Below are 17,182 nucleotides of genomic sequence, written 5' to 3'. Positions count from 1 at the left end.
AAACAGAGTCACCTGTACTGAGCCCATCCAAAGCAAGACTTGTGGCCTAACCTAACTGCAGTCTCATTCTTTCCCAGCAATGTTACCTTTAACCAGCCAATCTGCAGTTACCTGGTCAGAACTAGTGAGATAATCCTCTTGAGGGATCCCTTCCAAAGGAAGGTGACCTCACCTGAGCAATCCAGCCTTTGCTAGAACCTTCCATCTGCTCCCTTTGGCCTATAAAAGCCTTCCATGTAGCACAGCTGTCCGAGCTCCTTTCTATGTGCTGGATGGGACGCTACATGACTCATGAATTGTTGAATGACGCCAGCTTCATCCCAAAACAAACTCAACTGAATTTTGTTTTTTCCGCAGTCCTCCGATTCTCCAGTCAGTGACATGACACTCATTTTGGAAAGCTGCCCCAACCCACGCCGCCCTGAGGCCCATAGGGAAGCAAACCAAACAGGAAGGCAAGATTCCCACCTCCCACCCTGCGAGAACTCCCCCCGCCACCCCCGCACCCCCCAACCCGGCCCCCGCCGCCCCTGGCGTGAGGAGGGCGCTGGGTGGAAGCCCCAGGGCCAGGCTCAGAGGGGTCCTGGCAGGGCCACCTAGTCCGGGCTCCGCCCCCAGGTGGCGCTGCAGCGGAAACCTTGGCACCGCAACCCCTGCACCCACCCAGACACTCACCCCCGCGGGGCACTCTGCCGTCTTTTCCTTCCGCAAACCCCCACCCTGCAGGAGCCAGGGCTTCCAGTCTTTTCCAAGCCCGAGGAGCCCTCCAGACGAGCAATGAAGACACAACAGTCAGGAAGTGCAGTGGAAAATTGGCTTTATGAGCAGGAGGGGCTGAAGGGGTTGGAGGTCCATCCCGCGCCCAGGGTGGGTCCCGACGGCCAGGAGGGGTGCGGGCCTGAGGCTCCGAGGCAGGATCTCCAGGCCACTGGCTTAGAAGGAGCACATGAAGGGCAGACGCCTCCAGCAATTCACAAGTCGCCATTTACCCCCTGGCGGTACAGAGCACAGTGCTGTCAGTGTCCTGTCAGAGCATGGCTCCTGTCCTTCTCCCTCCTCCTATGTCTTGCTGCATCTCATCACCCCCCAGGACGCGTTGGCCCCACGGCCCCACGAGCTCCGGGCATTGGGCCTCCGGCCCAGAAGGCAGTGGGTAAGTGCGTGGATGGACCCCTGGTGAATCCTCACAAGGACTCCAAGACGGAGGGGCTGTCACCATCCCCTTTCCCAGAGGAGGGGCCTGAGGCTCAGCGCAGGGCCCCAGCAGGGACGGGAAGCAATCGCGGCCGCCCCACTCCCCCAAGTGGGGCCTGAGCACTACACTCGGCTCCCCCTCGTCCCGCATCCCCGCAGTCCATGCCGGCGCTTTGACCGTCCGCCATTCCCGGTTCCCACATCTCTCCTTGGTCCCTCATCCACACCTTTCGTTCGCACCTGTTACTCTCATCTGCCACATCGGTGGCTCCCTCATAGCAGAAAACGGAAAGGACCCCAGGCTCTGAGCAGAGCTCTGTCTGTGAGCACGGAGAGCCCCACCCAGCCCCCACACCGGGCACCCCCCACCCTACGTCTCAGCCCCCCTCACACACACGACATTGGCTGTCCAGTTGGGGGCAGGCGGTGGGTTTGGGAAGGTGTTGCAGGCAGCTCACAGGGACACTATGTAAGGGCCCACTTGCCATCCCTACCCGATGCCCTGGTGCCCAGGCCCCCTCACCTCTGGTGCATAGAGTCACGCAGTGGCCATTCCTCCGGTTAGGCTGCCCTGCGGCCCAGTTTGAGTAATTCCAGCGACTCCAATCACTCCAGAAAATCCACCAGTGATGGGCCTAGAGAAGAGATATGCTGGGTCAGGGACAGAGCTCCAGGAAGACAGACAGACACAGAGGTCCCAAAAAGTGCCCTCTGAGCATCCCTTTCTGGACTCTGCTCACCCAGCTAGGAGCCCGACCCTGGAGACCCGCCCCTGCGGGAGAGCAGGCAGTGACCACAGAAGAGCAGCCTCCCTCCCAGCCATCACACGGGGCTGGCTTCTCGGGCTTTTCTGTGAATAGGAATCTCCGTGGGTCTTTTTCACAGGCACATTCTGATTCCAGAGTCTCACCTGGGACCCAGGATGGTGCATTTCTAACGGGCTACCAGGACATGCTAATACCACTTGGTCCCTGGACCATACTTGAAGAGCCAATAGAATGGCACTTCTTTACCCACTCTCCCAGAGCCGCTTGGAGAGAAGGAGGACCCCCATTAGAGACCCGAGGAAGCCATAGGCCTGAAAGTGACCAGTCTGGGCAGGAACCTCTCTCCTGACTCCAGCGGTGCGCTGGCAAGTGTCTCACAATCGGCTCTGGGGGAAAGTGAGAAGGCAGAGAGTGGGAGGAATGCTGATTTGTAACAATTGCCCGTTTCCTTGGTGTGAATACACCCACTGTGGCAGATTTCATACTACAAGCATGAAGTCACTGAACGTGGAGTTGAGAAGAGAGGCCTACAGCCACTGGTTCTCCAGAGCCAGCAGGAGCTAACGCCCACACCAAGGTCACCTCAGCTGCAGGAATGAGGCCTGGTGCCAGGCAGGTGCTCCCTTGAGGGAATCAGAGAGAACTTCCTGCACCTGGGTAGTTGGCCCCTCACTTACCCATTCCCATATATAGCCTCCAATCCAGACTTGGCCTTGGTTGAGTCCTCTGGTCATGCACTTCAGATGATTATTGATGCTATAGCTGTGGATGGAGGCGAGATCACCTCTGTAGCACCTCCTGCAGGTTATCTGCAGAAGAAGAAGGAGTAGGGTAGAGGATTCAGTTTTTTTTCTCAAGTCCCCCGGTCTACAGGAGAGAGCTCTGCATCCCTTCTCCAGCCAGAAATCAAGGATCTACTAGCTCCCCAATTCCATCTTTTGCTCCTTTGTCTGTGTTCAGTATCTTCTTGGAGGAAATAGTAATAGAATAATCGTAGCTCCCCTTTACGGACACTGTACAATGACCTGGGGACTATTCGAAGGCTTTCCATGTATTATCTGATTCACTCCTCACCACTTCTCTCAGAGGTTGGTGCTGTACATCTCCATTGTACACGTGAAGTCAAAATACTGTAGCTCTCAGCACCACCACCCTGCCCCCGCACAGCTGATCCTCCAAGAAGGGCCATATTTGATGGTCAGCGGTCACAGACAGGCCTTGTAGCTGACTGGCCTCAGTAAATCCCTCCCATTGACCTGCCACCAGCACTCAGTCCTCAACTACAAGAGGAGGGTGTACTCAGCCCGCACACATGGTGCACCTCAAGTGCCCAGCTTGGATGAAAAGGGGGGCTGTGCCCTGAACCCTAAGGGATGCCTACTGCATTAGGCCACTCTACCAACATATGGACTCCAAGCAGCCCTACCTAACACATAGAAACAAATGTGGGGAGATTGTCAAAACAAGGAGACAAAGAAACATGGCCGAAATGAAAGAACACATCAGAACTCCAGAAAAAGAGCTAAACGAAATGGAGATAAGTAATCTATCACATGCAGAGCTCAAAACACTGATTATAAAGATGCTCAAGGAACTTAAGTGAGAACCTAACAGTGGAAAGATCCAGGCAGAAATGAAGGATATGTTCATTGAAGTAAAGTACAGTTTACAGGGAAATTACAGTAGAGAGGCTGAAGCCAAGAATCTAATCAATGATTTGGAACATAAAGAAGCAAAAAACAACCAATCAGAACAACACAAGAAAAAAGAATCCAAAATATGAGACTAGCATAAGCAGCTTCTGGGACAACTTCAAGAGGTTCAACATTTGCATCATAGGGTTGCCAAATAGAGAAGAGAAAGAGCAAGAAATTGGAAATCTACGTGAAAAAAAATAAAGAAAACTTCCTTAATTTGTTGAAGTAAATAGACATGCAAATCCAGGAAACAAAGAGAGTTCAAATGAGATGGATACCAAGAGGCTCACTTTGAGACATATCATAATTAAAATGCCAAAGTTTAAAGATAATGAGAGGGATCTTAAAAGCAGCAGGAGAAAAGAAGTTAGTTACCTAAGAGGAAGCCCCATAAAACCGTCAGTGAAATCTCCAAAGAAACTTTGCAGGATAGAAGGGCTTGGTTAGAAATACTCAAAGTCATGAAAAGCAAGGACCTAGAGCCAACATTGCTTACCCAGCACAGCTATCATTTAGAATCAAAGGGCAGAGAAAGGGCTTCCCAGAAAAGAAAAAACTAAAGGAGTTCATCATCATCTAGCCATTATTATATGAATTGTTAAAGGAACTTTTTTAGAAAAAGAAAAAAAAAGATCAAAGCTACGAACAATAAAAAGCAAAAAGTATGTATCAACAATTGAATCTAAAAAGCAAGCTAAACAAACAAGAACAGACACAGAAACATGGATATGGTGAACATTTGGATTGTCCCAGCTGGGAGGGGGTGTTGGGGATGGGTGAAGAGGTGAACAGATTAAGAGTTGCAAAGAGGTAGTTAGAGAATAGCCATGTAAAGTGCAGTATCGGAAATGGAGTAGCCAAGAAGTTACATGCATGACCCATGGACATGAACAATGGTGTGGGGATTGCCTGGGGGAGTAGCAGGTTCTGGGTAGAGTGGGGACCAAAGGGGGAAAAAATCAGGACAAGTGTCATAGCATGTAATGAAATATAATTTTTTAAAAGGAAAATACTGAAGCTCTGAGAAGGTGAAGTAACATACCGAGGTAACACAGCCAATGACAGACAGAGCCAAGGTTTAACACAGATATACCTAATACCGAAGGCTCATGTCCAAATCAGTGATTATCCAAGTGCTCTCTCCAGACCAAAACACAATCAACACCTGGGACGTTGTTATTAATGCAATCTCTAGGAAAGCCTGATGCACTTAGGCTTGAGAACCACTAGTTGGAATGAACAGAGAACAGACGGGAGGATCCACTCTCTTCTCTGCCCCCTGGTCCTCCTTCCACAGGAGCCTCTCTGCCACTTACCCGAGCACTTCTAAATGCCTGGGGACTCCGCACCAAGATGTAGCGGCAGGTCTTGCACCCAGGACTGCCCGTTATTTCAACTGTGTCCTCCTTCTGGGGGCACTGAAAGTTGTCGTCTAGGTCACTTGGGTCCAGCTCCGTGTCCTCCTTGTCCTCAAAGTCATCTTCATCGCTGGAAGGCTCCTCCTGCTCTCCTTCCGGCCGAATCTCCTCCTCAGGCAGGGCCAACGCTCCCTCCTGATCCCCTGAACCTTCCAGGTCCTGGCTCAGGTCTGCCTGTGCTTCTTGGCTCTCCAGGCGGGGAGCTTGATTCTCTGGGAAGAAGAGGGAACCTGCCGTCAGCGGGGTTCTCCCTGCTGCCAGCACCCTGGACAGCTCTGCACCGCCCCTCCTGGGCCTTCCTAGTGCTGCTGTCTGGAGCCCACACTGGAGGGGCTCCTTGGTGCTGGGGGAGGTGAGAACTCGCACCAGCGGAGGAGAGCCTGACGCTGACTGACACAGTGTGTGATTTTCGGGTTGGGGGCTGGCGAAGAAGCACCTCTGAGAAGCCCTTCATCGTCACAGGTGAGTGGTTTTTACTCTGTGAAGGAGCCAGGCCAAATGTTACGGTCCCAGCTCTGAGTCCAGGAGAAACCTTCGCGGAGAAGAGCTGGGTCAGCTGGAGAAGGAAAGCCGTGGCCTGGCCCCGAGAGAGCCGCCAAGGTGCGGGAAGGAGGGGAGAGGATGGCTGTGGGTGAGAGGGAAGGGGAGCGCTTACCCAGGTGGAATGGAGCAACGGCCCCCAGCAGGAGAAGGAGCAGGAGCAGGGGGCGCTTCATATCCACTGCGTCTTGTGACAGGGACACAGTACCGCTTTCCCTCCTCAGGGATGTCCTGTGAGTCTGCACAGCCCCTGCCACTTGACAGAGATGCACTTGTTTGTTTATCAGTGGATTCAGGACAGACTAGCGAGCTTCCCTCTCCCGCAACAAACAGGCCCTACCCTGGAGGTTCAGGAAGAGGATGTGAGGGTGTCACTCAAGTACAAGGGTCCCTTCTCCTGAGAGCTCCATCAGTGTGCTGGGACAGCACCTAGCCCAGACCCTTGTCGCTGCAGGAGCAGGTCTGCTCTGGGTCAGAGCCGCCTTCCCTCACAGTGGGGAAGGAGGGGAAAAACAGTGGCCATCTCGGTCCTAAGGACAGGCCATACTGGCTTCTGCTTTCTCCAAAGCTGTGGACCCCCTCCCTCCCTGGAAGACCAGGGGCCACTCACGTTGCCAGAAAAGTCTGAGCCTCCACTCTCGGTGCCTCTGGCTGCAGGGCACCCAAGGCAGCCCTTATACTGGGCTTTGGGGGAAGTGGGAAGACACCAGAGCGATTGCCCCAGGCTGGAATGCAAGGCAGTAGGGCTGATTACAAGACCTTTGCTCAATTCTCTCACGTGCTCTCTGCTGAGACTGCGGGACCTGTCTCCCAGGGCCTACTGACCCTTACGGGTGTCCGAACACCCAGGTGTGCTGGAGAAGACCCCAGATACCTGCTGCCCAGACATACTTACTACTGGCACCCTGAATGTGCCCCAGCCCTAACCCCGGGAGCAGCCTGCCTCTGGTCAATATCCAGCCAAAAAGGGGAGGAAAGCAAGATGCTGGAGGGCCCTGAGGGAGGGAGGGAGGGAGGGAGGGAGGGAGGGAGAGAGGGAGACAGTGGATGAAGGGAGCTCACACCGCTGAGTGCCTGTGTACACCAGGGATTTTATATGCATCGCATCGCAGAATCACCTCCTTCCCCTGAGAATGCATGAGACCCTCACCTCAGAGCTGTGAAAAATGAGATTCCGAGAGAGAAAGCCATGTGCCAAGGTTGCACAGGAAGTGGAGGACCTGGGATTTCTATGTTTTTTTGAGGCAAAACCTTTCTCTCTCTCTGTCTGTCTGTCTGTCTGTCTCTCTCTCCCTGTCTCTTCTCCCAACCACCTTTCACCCTTTCACCCTACACTTTCCTTTCCTTCTTACCTTTCTTTCTCTTTCTCACTCTTCTCCCTCTTTTTTCTTTCTTTTTTCTCAGTTCGGTACAGTGAACTTTATTGATGGTACAAGACAAGGCAGGGTTCCCTAAGCCCCTCCCCTCTTCAAGAGGGTCCAGGATGGAAACTGGAGGTCAGGAGATTCTCGGTGTGTTGGGGGATCGATTTGGGGCAAGGACTTCCCAGCAGCTGAGAGTCTCTCTTCCTGTCCCTGGGGTTGGTGGTCCAGGGGGCTCTTACTCCTCGGAGGCCATGTGGACCATAAGGTCCACCACCCTGTTGCTGTAACCAAATTCATTGTCATACCAGGAAATGAGCTTGACAAAGTGATCATTGAGGGCAATGCCAGCCCCGGCATCGAAGGTGGAGGAGTGGGTGTCACTGTTAAAGTCACAAGAGACAACCTGGTCCTCAGTGTAGCCCAGGATGCCCTTGAGGAGGCCCTCTGATGCCTGCTTCACTACCTTCTCGATGTCATCGTATTAGGCAGCTTTCTCTAGGTGGCGGGTCAGATCCACAACTGACACATTGGGGGTGGGGACACAAAAGGCCATGCCAGTGAGCTTCCCATTCAGCTCAGGGATGACCTTGCCCACAACCTTGGCAGCACCAGTAGAAGCAGGGATGGTGTCCTGGATGGCCCTTTGGCCGTCATGCCACAGCCTCCTAGAGGGGCCATCCACGGTCTTCTGGGTGGCAGTGATGGCAAGGACTGTGGTCATGGTCCCTCCACCACGCCAAAGTTGTCATGGATGACCTTGGCCAGGGAAGCCAAGCAGTTGGTGGTGCAGGAGGCATTGCTGACAATCTTCGTGGAGTCGTCATACTTGTCATGGTTCACACCAATCACAAACCTTCACACCAATCACAAGCGGGCATTGGCAGAAGGGGCAGAGATGATGACCCTCTTGGCTCCACCGTTCAGGGGAGCCCCAGCCTTCTCCACGGTAGTGAAGACACCATGAGCTCCACAACACACTCAGCACCAGCATCAGCCATTTGATGTTGGCGGGATCTCGCTCCTGGAATATGGACGTGGACTTCCCACCGATGACAAGCTTCCCATTCTCGGCCTTGACTGTGACTTTGAACTTGTTGTGAGTAGAATCACACTGGAACATGTAGACCATGCGGTTGAGGTCAATGAAGGGATCATTGATGGCGACAAGGTCCACTTTGCCAGAGTAAAAAGCAGCCCTGGCAACCAGGTGCCCAATACACCAAACCCGTTCACTCCGACCTTCACCGTGTCTCAGGGTGGCGGCTGTCCCCGCTCAGGAAGACACGGCTGCCTGTCGAACTGGAGGAGCAGAGAGCCTCCCTCCTTTTTCATCTATAATGTGTGAAAACTTATGCTCTGTCTTCCAGGCCGTGGTTCTAGATCAAGCTTCCCGACCTTTGCACTGTGACTATTAGAGCCAATAAGTCTTTGGCGTGGGAGGCTGTCCTGAGCACTGTAGAAAGGTTGGCAGCATCCACAGTCTTTATCCAACACATGTCAGAAGCATCTCTACTCAGTCAATCCTATTGTTCCCCAAAGACAATCAACAGCAGCTCCACATGTTTCCACAGGCCCGTTGGAGAGCAGAGTCACCCCAGTTATGGACCACTGATCTAGAATGTGCCTTTTTGTTCAATATCAAGGCAAACCTCTGGGCCAAGAGGCGACAGTTGGACTGGAAAGCTGTGAGCAGAATCGATCAGACACCCCGCGGGCCCCTTGCACCCCTCATGCCCACTGCCCGTCTCCCACCAGCCCTCTGTCCTCACCAGGGCAGGACTGAGGGGGAGAGAGTGAGGCACTCGTCTCAGGTGCAAACTTCACGGGGGCACGACAAAATTCAGTAGTCAAGGTAAGTAAATACTTCAATCCTTCTTAAAAATCAAAATAAATGCAAGAAACCTGTGATGAACATTATAAAACTTCAATCAAGCAGACTCCAGCCAAGGTGACTGTGTTCCAGAGCGACGCTTGCAACTGGAGAGCCCTGACTTTTCTGGACATCATTGGCTTGCAGGAGCTCGTGGCCTTGTCAGGGTGGGTGACACGACTCTGTGACATTCTCACTGGGCAGAGCATATGTCTACCTCAGACCCCAGCCCAGCTTCCCAGGGCTCAGGGCAGGAGGGACAGGTAGCCGAGAGGAAGAAAAGGCTTGGACTCCTTCCTTCCCTCTGCTCCCCGAGGGCTCCCACAAACAGAGAAGTATCGGAGGGGCCACTGCGGGGCCTCATTGCAGAGCAACTAACGGTCCTGGCTGTTATCTCTCTGGCCCAACGGACTCCAGACCCTCAGCTTATCAACCTGACATGGGGTGGTAGGAGGGTGGGTGATTGACCAATTCCGGGGCCCAAAATTAGTCCCAGGTTTAAAGCCTGAGACCACGCTACTGGGTGAGAGAGGAAAGGCTCGGTGTCCTCCCCATCATTTGCCTCCTTCCTGGGGCCCAGACCAGGGGCACCCATTACTCGTGGCTGCGATGAGCAACAGGGTCAGCTTCTCCCAACAGCAAGCCCCGTGATAAGGTTGACATGCACTGTTTCATTTGGACAGCCCTGTGTTAAGGGTGAGAAAATGGGCATCTCAGAGAGCATCACCAAGTTGCCCAGATCACACAGCAAGCGAGAGACAGGCCGAAATGCAGGTCCTCCAGCTCCTCATCCCCACCCACACGGCTGCCTTTCCTCTGCCTCCTCTCACTCACCTCTCCCTTCTCTACAACCTACCCCCCTCCCCCGTCCTCTTTGCACTCAAACCACAGGCAAAGATATTTCAATCCACACTGACACCTGAGTCAAAACTGGAAGTAATATTTTTGAGATTCTACTACAGAACAAACACTATGTTCCATTAAGGCTTTGACATCCATGAACCTTCTTAATCTTTATAATCATATTGGAACTGGCTTCTGCCATCTCCAGACTAGGTATCTACTACAGAGGACCAGAGAGGTTAAAACTTGCCCAAGTTCATACAATTAGGAAGGAGTGGCCTGTCTGACCCTAGTCTGACTCCTCTGACTTCCTTCTTTGATTTGTCCAAACACCCTCCACTACCCCAGGCAGCCTATCCAAGGATGTCGATGTTTTCAGCATCCTGGAATTTCTGTTTGGCTTATTTTTTGCATTTTGTTCATACTGGTTTCAAACTCTGCCTCTTGCCTCAAGGTTCAGCCCAGTCCCCCATTCTGCAGAGAGTGGGTCTCACTCACTGTCTTCGGAGGCAGCACGGTGTGATACAAATGAATGCCCGGTCCCAGGGCCAACCCCTCCACGTCTCAGCATGCTTACCTATGAACTGAGGCTAAGGACAGAACCTACCTCTAAGGAGATCGGCTCCAGGGAGGTTCTCAGGACAGTGCCTGGCACACAGGCTGGGGGTGGCCTTGCCAGGAAACCAGGACTGGAGCTGTGACCCTTCTCCACAAACGGGCACTGGGGGTGGCGGCCACTCCTGCTCTGTGCTCACACAGCCTGCAGAGCCCCAGGGATTCCGCTGTGAGAATGGAGCTCAGTTTCACAAAGCTTATTTACCGTGTTGATGGAGAGGGGGAAAGCCTGTATTTTGGGATGTAAGGCCAGTCCCCTTATTTCATTACTTTTACATTTTAAACACAGTTCCTGTGGACGTGTAACACGCATGTGGTATGGCTGATGGGCCGCTCAGGGAATTTGACAGAATGAACGCGCCCACGTAACCGTGCCCGGATGAGGATAAGATATTACCTCCTGACTCCCCCTCACGTCCCCTTCCTTGTCGTCGATGCCCCAGAGGGGCTTCTTCTGGATTGGAAGTCACACTTCTGTCACACACACATCCCCAGAGAAGATGTACGCGGGACAAGGCTACGTCCTCCCACCACTCAGCCGAGAGCCTGGCACCTGATACATGCTCAGCTAAGTAAACGGGACTTTTTCTTGCTCATTATTATGAAACCACATGAGCGAAGCAACGTCTTCCCTCAGCAGGACGTGAAGACGCGAGGCTGCGGGGGGACACGTCTACTGCTGCCGCCCGCGCACAGCACCCGGCGCGGGGCCGCACCCAGCACAGCGTTCCGGAACCCCACCGTCTCTGAGCCCAACAGGCCGCATTGGCACAGCCACCATCGGCCTCCGTGTGATTTCTATCTCTTTCTCAACTTAACGTGCAGCCTTGAGCAAGCAGCTTCTCTGAGCTGGGCCACGCTCAGACGGTTAAAATTCTTCATGCCTCCCTCTAAGACCCTGGTCCCACCTTTAGTTCTCAGCCTTTGCAGAGTCCTAGGTGAAAAGAGTTTCGGCCACGGGCCCCTGGCTCCCGCTCACGTCCCTGGAGGGGCGAGGGCCCAGATGCCTCCCGTCCTCCCCTGTGACTGGGAATCCGTCCTCTCCCACTGGGTTGCAGTCTTACGCCCCCAGATGCACCCAAGGGCAAGGGGGTGTGGCCGCCTCCCCACTCCGCTCGTCCCCAACAGGACCACGTCCCAGGCAGCCAGCGTTCCCACTGCAGATCCTCATGGGGAAAGAACGTGCTCGGGAGTCCCGTAGATGACTGAATGGTGGGAGAAAGCGATCCTCCTGTAAACTGCCACAGATCGAGTTGGCCACATGGCCCCTGACAGGAGATCTGAGGAGGAATTGTCCAAACAATAGCACCAGCAGCTAATACTCAGGGAGCACTGTCCCTGTGCTCAGTATGTTTGGTGCTACGAGTCATTTCATCTTCTCAGCCATTGAAGGAGGCAAGTACCACCACCATCCGTAAAAGACAAACAAAAAGACTGAGGCGCAGACTGGTTCTGTGTCTGCCAGGTAAGCGTCAAAGCCTGGGTTTGAGGGGAGAGCCTGCGTCCCTACCCTCCACACCTCACTGGCCATGCGGGGCGTGAATGGCACAGGGCACTCACGGGGACCCTAGAAGTGAGGGGGGCGGGCGACGACACGGCCGGCACGAAGATGTGCTTCTCGAGATGAAAAGGGACCTGGCTCCACTCCTGGCTCTGTCCTCACGAGCTGGCCGCTAGGCAGGCCCCTCCTCTCCCAGGCGCCAGGGCCCGTCTGCGAGTCAGGTTGCGGAGGCGCCTCCCAGGGCTGGGCCTGGGTGCACTGAGAAGCTGCTTGTGCAACAGTCTCCCGAGCGCCTGACACGTGGTAGGTCCTCGATAAACACACGCTCCGGAACAGTATCCTCATTCTAGGAACGGAAAGAGCAAGGCTCAGAGCGGTTGGGCGATGCTCCAAATTTCACATCCTGCCAAGTGGTGGCGCTTGAAAACTCACCTGTCGCCCACAAGGAGAGATTTTCTGAGCGAGTTCCACACACCCATCACTGCGTGGGACAGTCTCAGCCCTCACCAACAGGAGCCACGTCGTGAGCCCCTGCAGTGGTAACCCTGCTCCCCGCAGCTGGATGCTCGGAGACGAGATCGGAGGCTCCATCAGTGGCAGGGCGCTGGCCTGGGGCGCACACAGACAGGGCAGGGGGGTTTGTGTGCCCGGACTTCCGCTGACTCTCCCCGCTGGCAGAGGCTGGTGGAATGAATGGGAAAGGCGGGCTGGCCCTGGGCAGTGGTGGATGGGCTTTCCCGCTTGCTGGTCTCGGCACCAGGCTGGCCACGCACAGCACCCCTGAGGCGGCGTCTGCCAGACCACGGGAGACTCCGGGAGCCGACTGAGGGCGCCCGGGGGCGGGCGCCGGGGAGCTCCGGGCCTTCCTCCTCCACAGGACCCCCTCTCTAGGCCAGGGGTGAGGGGACAGCATTCTGACTCACACTGTCCATCTGTCCTCCTCTGCCCCAGCATGACACCCCACAAACACCCAACCTTCTGCAAGGCCTCCTGGCTCAAGGCAGCCTGCACTTTCTGCAAGCAAGTCCCTGGGAGTGGGGGACCGGAAATCTCAGGGTGGTGGCAGGATACAGAGTCCCCTCTCTCTCTCTCCCTCCCTCCCTCCCTCCCTCTCTCCCTCCATCTCCCTCCTTTCCTTCCTTCCTTCCTTCCTTCCTTCCTTCCTTCCTTCCTTCCTTCCCTCCTTCCCTCCCTCCTTTCCCCCTTCTTTCCTTCCCTCTTCCCTTTCTCCATGTTGTCACTCTCTGTATTTCCACCTGTCTCTCTAACCTCCCCCACTTATACACTCAGTACTTCTTGAGCCAGAATATACCCCGAATTCGGTGCCAGGTGGCGCGAAAAGCCCCGGGGATACAGTGGGTAATAGAAGATACAGTTACTGCCCACATGGTGTCCCCTGACCAATGGAGACATTAATGTTTCAGCGTCATATGTAAACTGCCACTGTGACAAGCCCCATTGGGGAGAAGGAACTGGTGCTTTGAAAAACTGTTACCAGCCTAACAGGCCAGAAAGGAAGGAAGGGAGATCTGACCTGGGAGCAGGAGGAACTGTGGGAGTTGGGAAGGAATAAATGTTACCCAGGCGTTGGGAAGGAAACATTCCAGACAAGGGAAAGAAACGCGGTTCACTTTTCAGTCACACAGTGACCGTCAAAGTGATTTTGTGTTTATAACAAATACTAATAGTTGCGCTTAATGAAGGGCCTACTGTGTGCCAGCAACAAGCACTTTTCATGTGGGGACACCTTTCTCCTCACCCCACTCGGCGGAACGTGGCGCTGAGAGGCTAGACTCGCTCCAGGGCCCGCGGCCCCAGCAGGTGAGAACGGAGGAGCCGCCGCCCTCTCTGCGCCCGCGCCCCTGGCTCCGCTAGGAACACGCAGCCCTGGCCGCGGTGACTGCCGTGTCTGCGCGCATGCACTGTCTGCAGGGACTGCTGGGGAAAGCAAGAGCGGCCCAGACACTGAACCGGGAGATTTCCTTCTCTCGTTGCCTCAGCTTCCGACCGGGTGGCTTTGCCCTTGCAGGTTTCCCATTCTAAACAGCACAAGGCCACCTGTGTCACCTTATCGGGCAGCAGCCAGCTGGGGCACACGCGTGCAGGGCGGCTTCTGTCCTGCACCAAGGCCACGGCGTTGCACGCGGAGGGACACGCGGGCACCCCTCGCTCTGCCCTCCCCCCGGGCCCTCGCAGCTGCGCTCACCACGTCTGCGGCCACACCCACCCACCCACACTCCTGCCGCCGGCCCGGTGGACTGCGTGTCACGTGTGTAGCGCCTCAGGTTCATTCACTCACCCAGTCCTCACGGCTCCATGGTGTATCCCTGTTCTTTTTCCCGTTTGGCAGATGAAGAAACTGAGGCGCATAGGTCCCACAGCCGGCATGGGGGAGACCTGGGAGCTGGTCTCAGACAGTCCAACATCAGAGCCCAAGCTGCCTCTACCTTTCGCTCCCAAAGCTCCTCCCTGGTCCTCCCCACACACCACTGGGTACTTATTATCTGCGATAGAGGTGAGGAAGCTGAGGCTGCTCAGCACTGAGGGTTTCTTCAAGGGCATGGAGCAGGTCAGCACCCGCCAAGCCCAGAGCCTTTCGCAGCACCTACCACGGGAGTCCACATCCAGGCCTGGGAGGGGCTACCGGGGGGGGGGGGGGGGGCCAAGGAGCAGATGTTTGTAGTTAGAACATGCACAGTCCAACGCCCTGGCCACGGGCTAGTGTGACCCTGAAACCTGCGGTTCATCACCCTGCCCGCTGGTGAGAGGCTCCAGTGTGGGCCGTGACCTGCCGGGTGCCCTGAAGCAGCCAGACGTGTCCCACCTGGGGACTCCCCACGGCCGAACAAAGGGCCAGAGCCTGTGCTTTCAAGCTGGATGGAGGTGTCCCTCCCAAAGAACATCGGAGCACATGACCCTGCTGTGCCCAGGCCGTCCCAACGCCCTGAGAGTCCTCTGGGCCTTTCCAAGTCATTGATTTGATACTTGGCTTCATCCAGTCCACTGTTATTTCCCTGTAAAATGTTCTTTATTTCAATTAGTGCATCATTCATTTCTGACTGGGTCTTTTTTATGCTGATGAGGTCCTCACTAAGTTCCTTGAGCAGCCTTATAACCAGTTTTTTGAGCCCTGCATGTGAGAGATTGCTTATCTCCATTTCATTTAGCTCTTTTTCTGGAGTTCTGATCTGATCTTTCATGTGAGCCATTTCTTTGTCTCTTCATTTTGGCAGCCTCCTTGTGTTTGCTCCTATGTGTTAGGTAGAGCTGTGTTGACTCCATGTCTTTGTAGTGTGCCTAATGTAGTAGGTGTCCTGTAGGTTCCAGGGCACAGCCTCCCCTTTCACCCAAGCTGGGTACCCTAGGAGTGCCCTTTGTGTGGCCTGAATACACCCTCCTCTTGCAGTTGAGTCTTGAGTGCTGTTGGCAGGTCAATGGGAGGGATTTCCAAGGCCAGTCAGCTGCAAGGACTGGCTGTGACCACTGACTAGCAAAAACGGCCCTTCATGGAGGATCAGCTCTGCGGGGGCAGGGTGGTGGTGCTGAGAGCTACAGTATTTTGACTTCACGTGTACAATGGACATGTATAGCACCAACCTCTGAGAGAAGTGGTGAGACTTGAATGAGATAATACATGGAAAGCCTTTGAATAGTCCCCGGGTCATTGTACAGTGTCCATAAATGGTAGCTACGATTATTCTATTATTACTATTTCCTCCAAGAAGATCCTGATGACAGATGAAGAAGCAATAGATAGGATAGATGCAGCTAGGAGATCCCTGATTTATGACTGGACACGGGATGTAGAGCTCTCTTCTGGAGACTGGGGGACCTGAGAAAACTGGAATTCTGTACCCTACCTCTTCTTCTTCTGCAGAGAACGTGCAGGAGGTGCTACAAAGGCCACCTTGCCTCCATCCACAACTACAACACCAACTATCGAATCCAGTGCTTGACCAGTGGAATCAACCAAGGCCAAGTCTGGATTGGAGGCATACGCAGGCGTTGTGTAAGTAGGGGCCAACTCCAGGTGCAGGAAGTTCTCTCTGATTCCCTCAAGGGAGCACCTGCCTGGCACCAGGCCTCATTCCTGCAGCTGAGGTGACCTTGGTGTGGGCGTTAGCTCCTGCTGGCTCTGGAGAACCAGTGGCTGTAGGCCTCTCTTCTCAACTCCACGTTCAGTGACTTCATGCTTGTAGTATGAAATCTGCCACAGTGGGTGTATTCACACCAAGGAAACGGGCAATTGTTACAAATCAGCATTCCTCCCACTCTCTGCCTTCTCACTTTCCCCCAGAGCCGATTGTGAGACACTTGCCAGCGCACCGCTGGAGTCAGGAGAGAGGTTCCTGCCCAGACTGGTCACTTTCAGGCCTATGGCTTCCTCGGGTCTCTAATGGGGGTCCTCCTTCTCTCCAAGCGGCTCTGGGAGAGTGGGTAAAGAAGTGCCATTCTATTGGCTCTTCAAGTATGGTCCAGGGACCAAGTGGTATTAGCATGTCCTGGTAGCCTGTTAGAAATGCACCATCCTGGGTCCCAGGTGAGACTCTGGAATCAGAATGTGCCTGTGAAAAAGACCCACGGGAGATTCCTGTTCACAGAAAAGCCCGAGAAGCCAGCCCCGTGTGATGGCTGGGAGGGAGGCTGCTCTTCTGTGGTCACTGCCTGCTCTCCCGCAGGGGCGGGTCTCCAGGGCATCGGGCTCCTAGCTGGGTGAGCGGAGTCCAGAAAGGGATGCTCAGAGGGCACTCTTTGGGACCTCTGTGTCTGTCTGTCTTCCTGGAGCTCTGCCCTTGACCCAGCTTATCTCTTCTCTAGGGCTGGTCCCGGAGGTTTTTCTGGACTGATGGGAGTTGCTGGAATTTTTCAAACTGGGCAGCAGGGCATCCTAAACATGGGGCTGGCCGCTGTGTAGCTCTATGCACCAGAGGTGAGGGGGCCTGGGCACCAGGGCATCGGGTAGGGATGGCAAGTGGGCCCTTACATAGTGTCCCTGTGAGCTGCCTGCAACACCTTCCCAAACCCACCGCCTGCCCCCAACTGGACAGCCAATGTCGTGTGTGTGAGGGGGGCTGAGACGTAGGGTGGGGGGGTGCCCGGTGTGGGGGCTGGGTGGGGCTCTCCGTGCCCACAGACAGAGCTCTGCTCAGAGCCTGGGGTCCTTTCCGTTTTCTGCTATGAGGGAGCCACCGATGTGGCAGGTGAGAGTAACAGGTGCGAACGAAAGGTGTGGATGAGGGACCAAGGAGAGATGTGGGAACCGGGAATGGCCGACGGTCAAAGCGCCGGCGTGCACTGCGGGGATGCGGGACGAGGGGGAGCCGAGTGTAGTGCTCAGGCCCCACTTGGGGGAGTGGGGCGGCCCCGATTGCT

General features: G+C 54.8%; 1 protein-coding gene and 1 pseudogene across 1 annotated transcript; both read right to left on the bottom strand.

The window, feature by feature from the left end:
* Positions 1-933: 933 nt before the first annotated feature.
* On the bottom strand, positions 934-5,792 carry LOC129062694 (proteoglycan 3-like). The gene is made up of 5 exons (XM_054563714.1): positions 5,732-5,792; positions 4,975-5,288; positions 2,639-2,770; positions 1,718-1,829; positions 934-992 (listed from the first exon to the last, which is right to left on the bottom strand). Exons 1-5 carry the CDS (start codon positions 5,790-5,792, stop codon positions 934-936), a joined length of 678 nt encoding a protein of 225 aa, XP_054419689.1.
* Positions 5,793-7,215: 1,423 nt separating this feature from the next.
* LOC129062711 (glyceraldehyde-3-phosphate dehydrogenase-like) lies at positions 7,216-8,124 on the bottom strand (annotated as a pseudogene).
* Between the last annotated feature and the right edge of the window lie 9,058 nt (positions 8,125-17,182).

Source organism: Pteronotus mesoamericanus, unplaced genomic scaffold (genome assembly GCF_021234165.1).
Source record: "Pteronotus mesoamericanus isolate MK-2021 breed Mesoamerican mustached bat unplaced genomic scaffold, CSHL_Meso_final scaffold_83, whole genome shotgun sequence".
Lineage (NCBI taxonomy): Eukaryota > Metazoa > Chordata > Mammalia > Chiroptera > Mormoopidae > Pteronotus > Pteronotus mesoamericanus.
The sequence above is the reverse complement of the archived record's forward strand: the minus strand, read 5'-3'. Positions and strand labels throughout refer to the sequence as shown.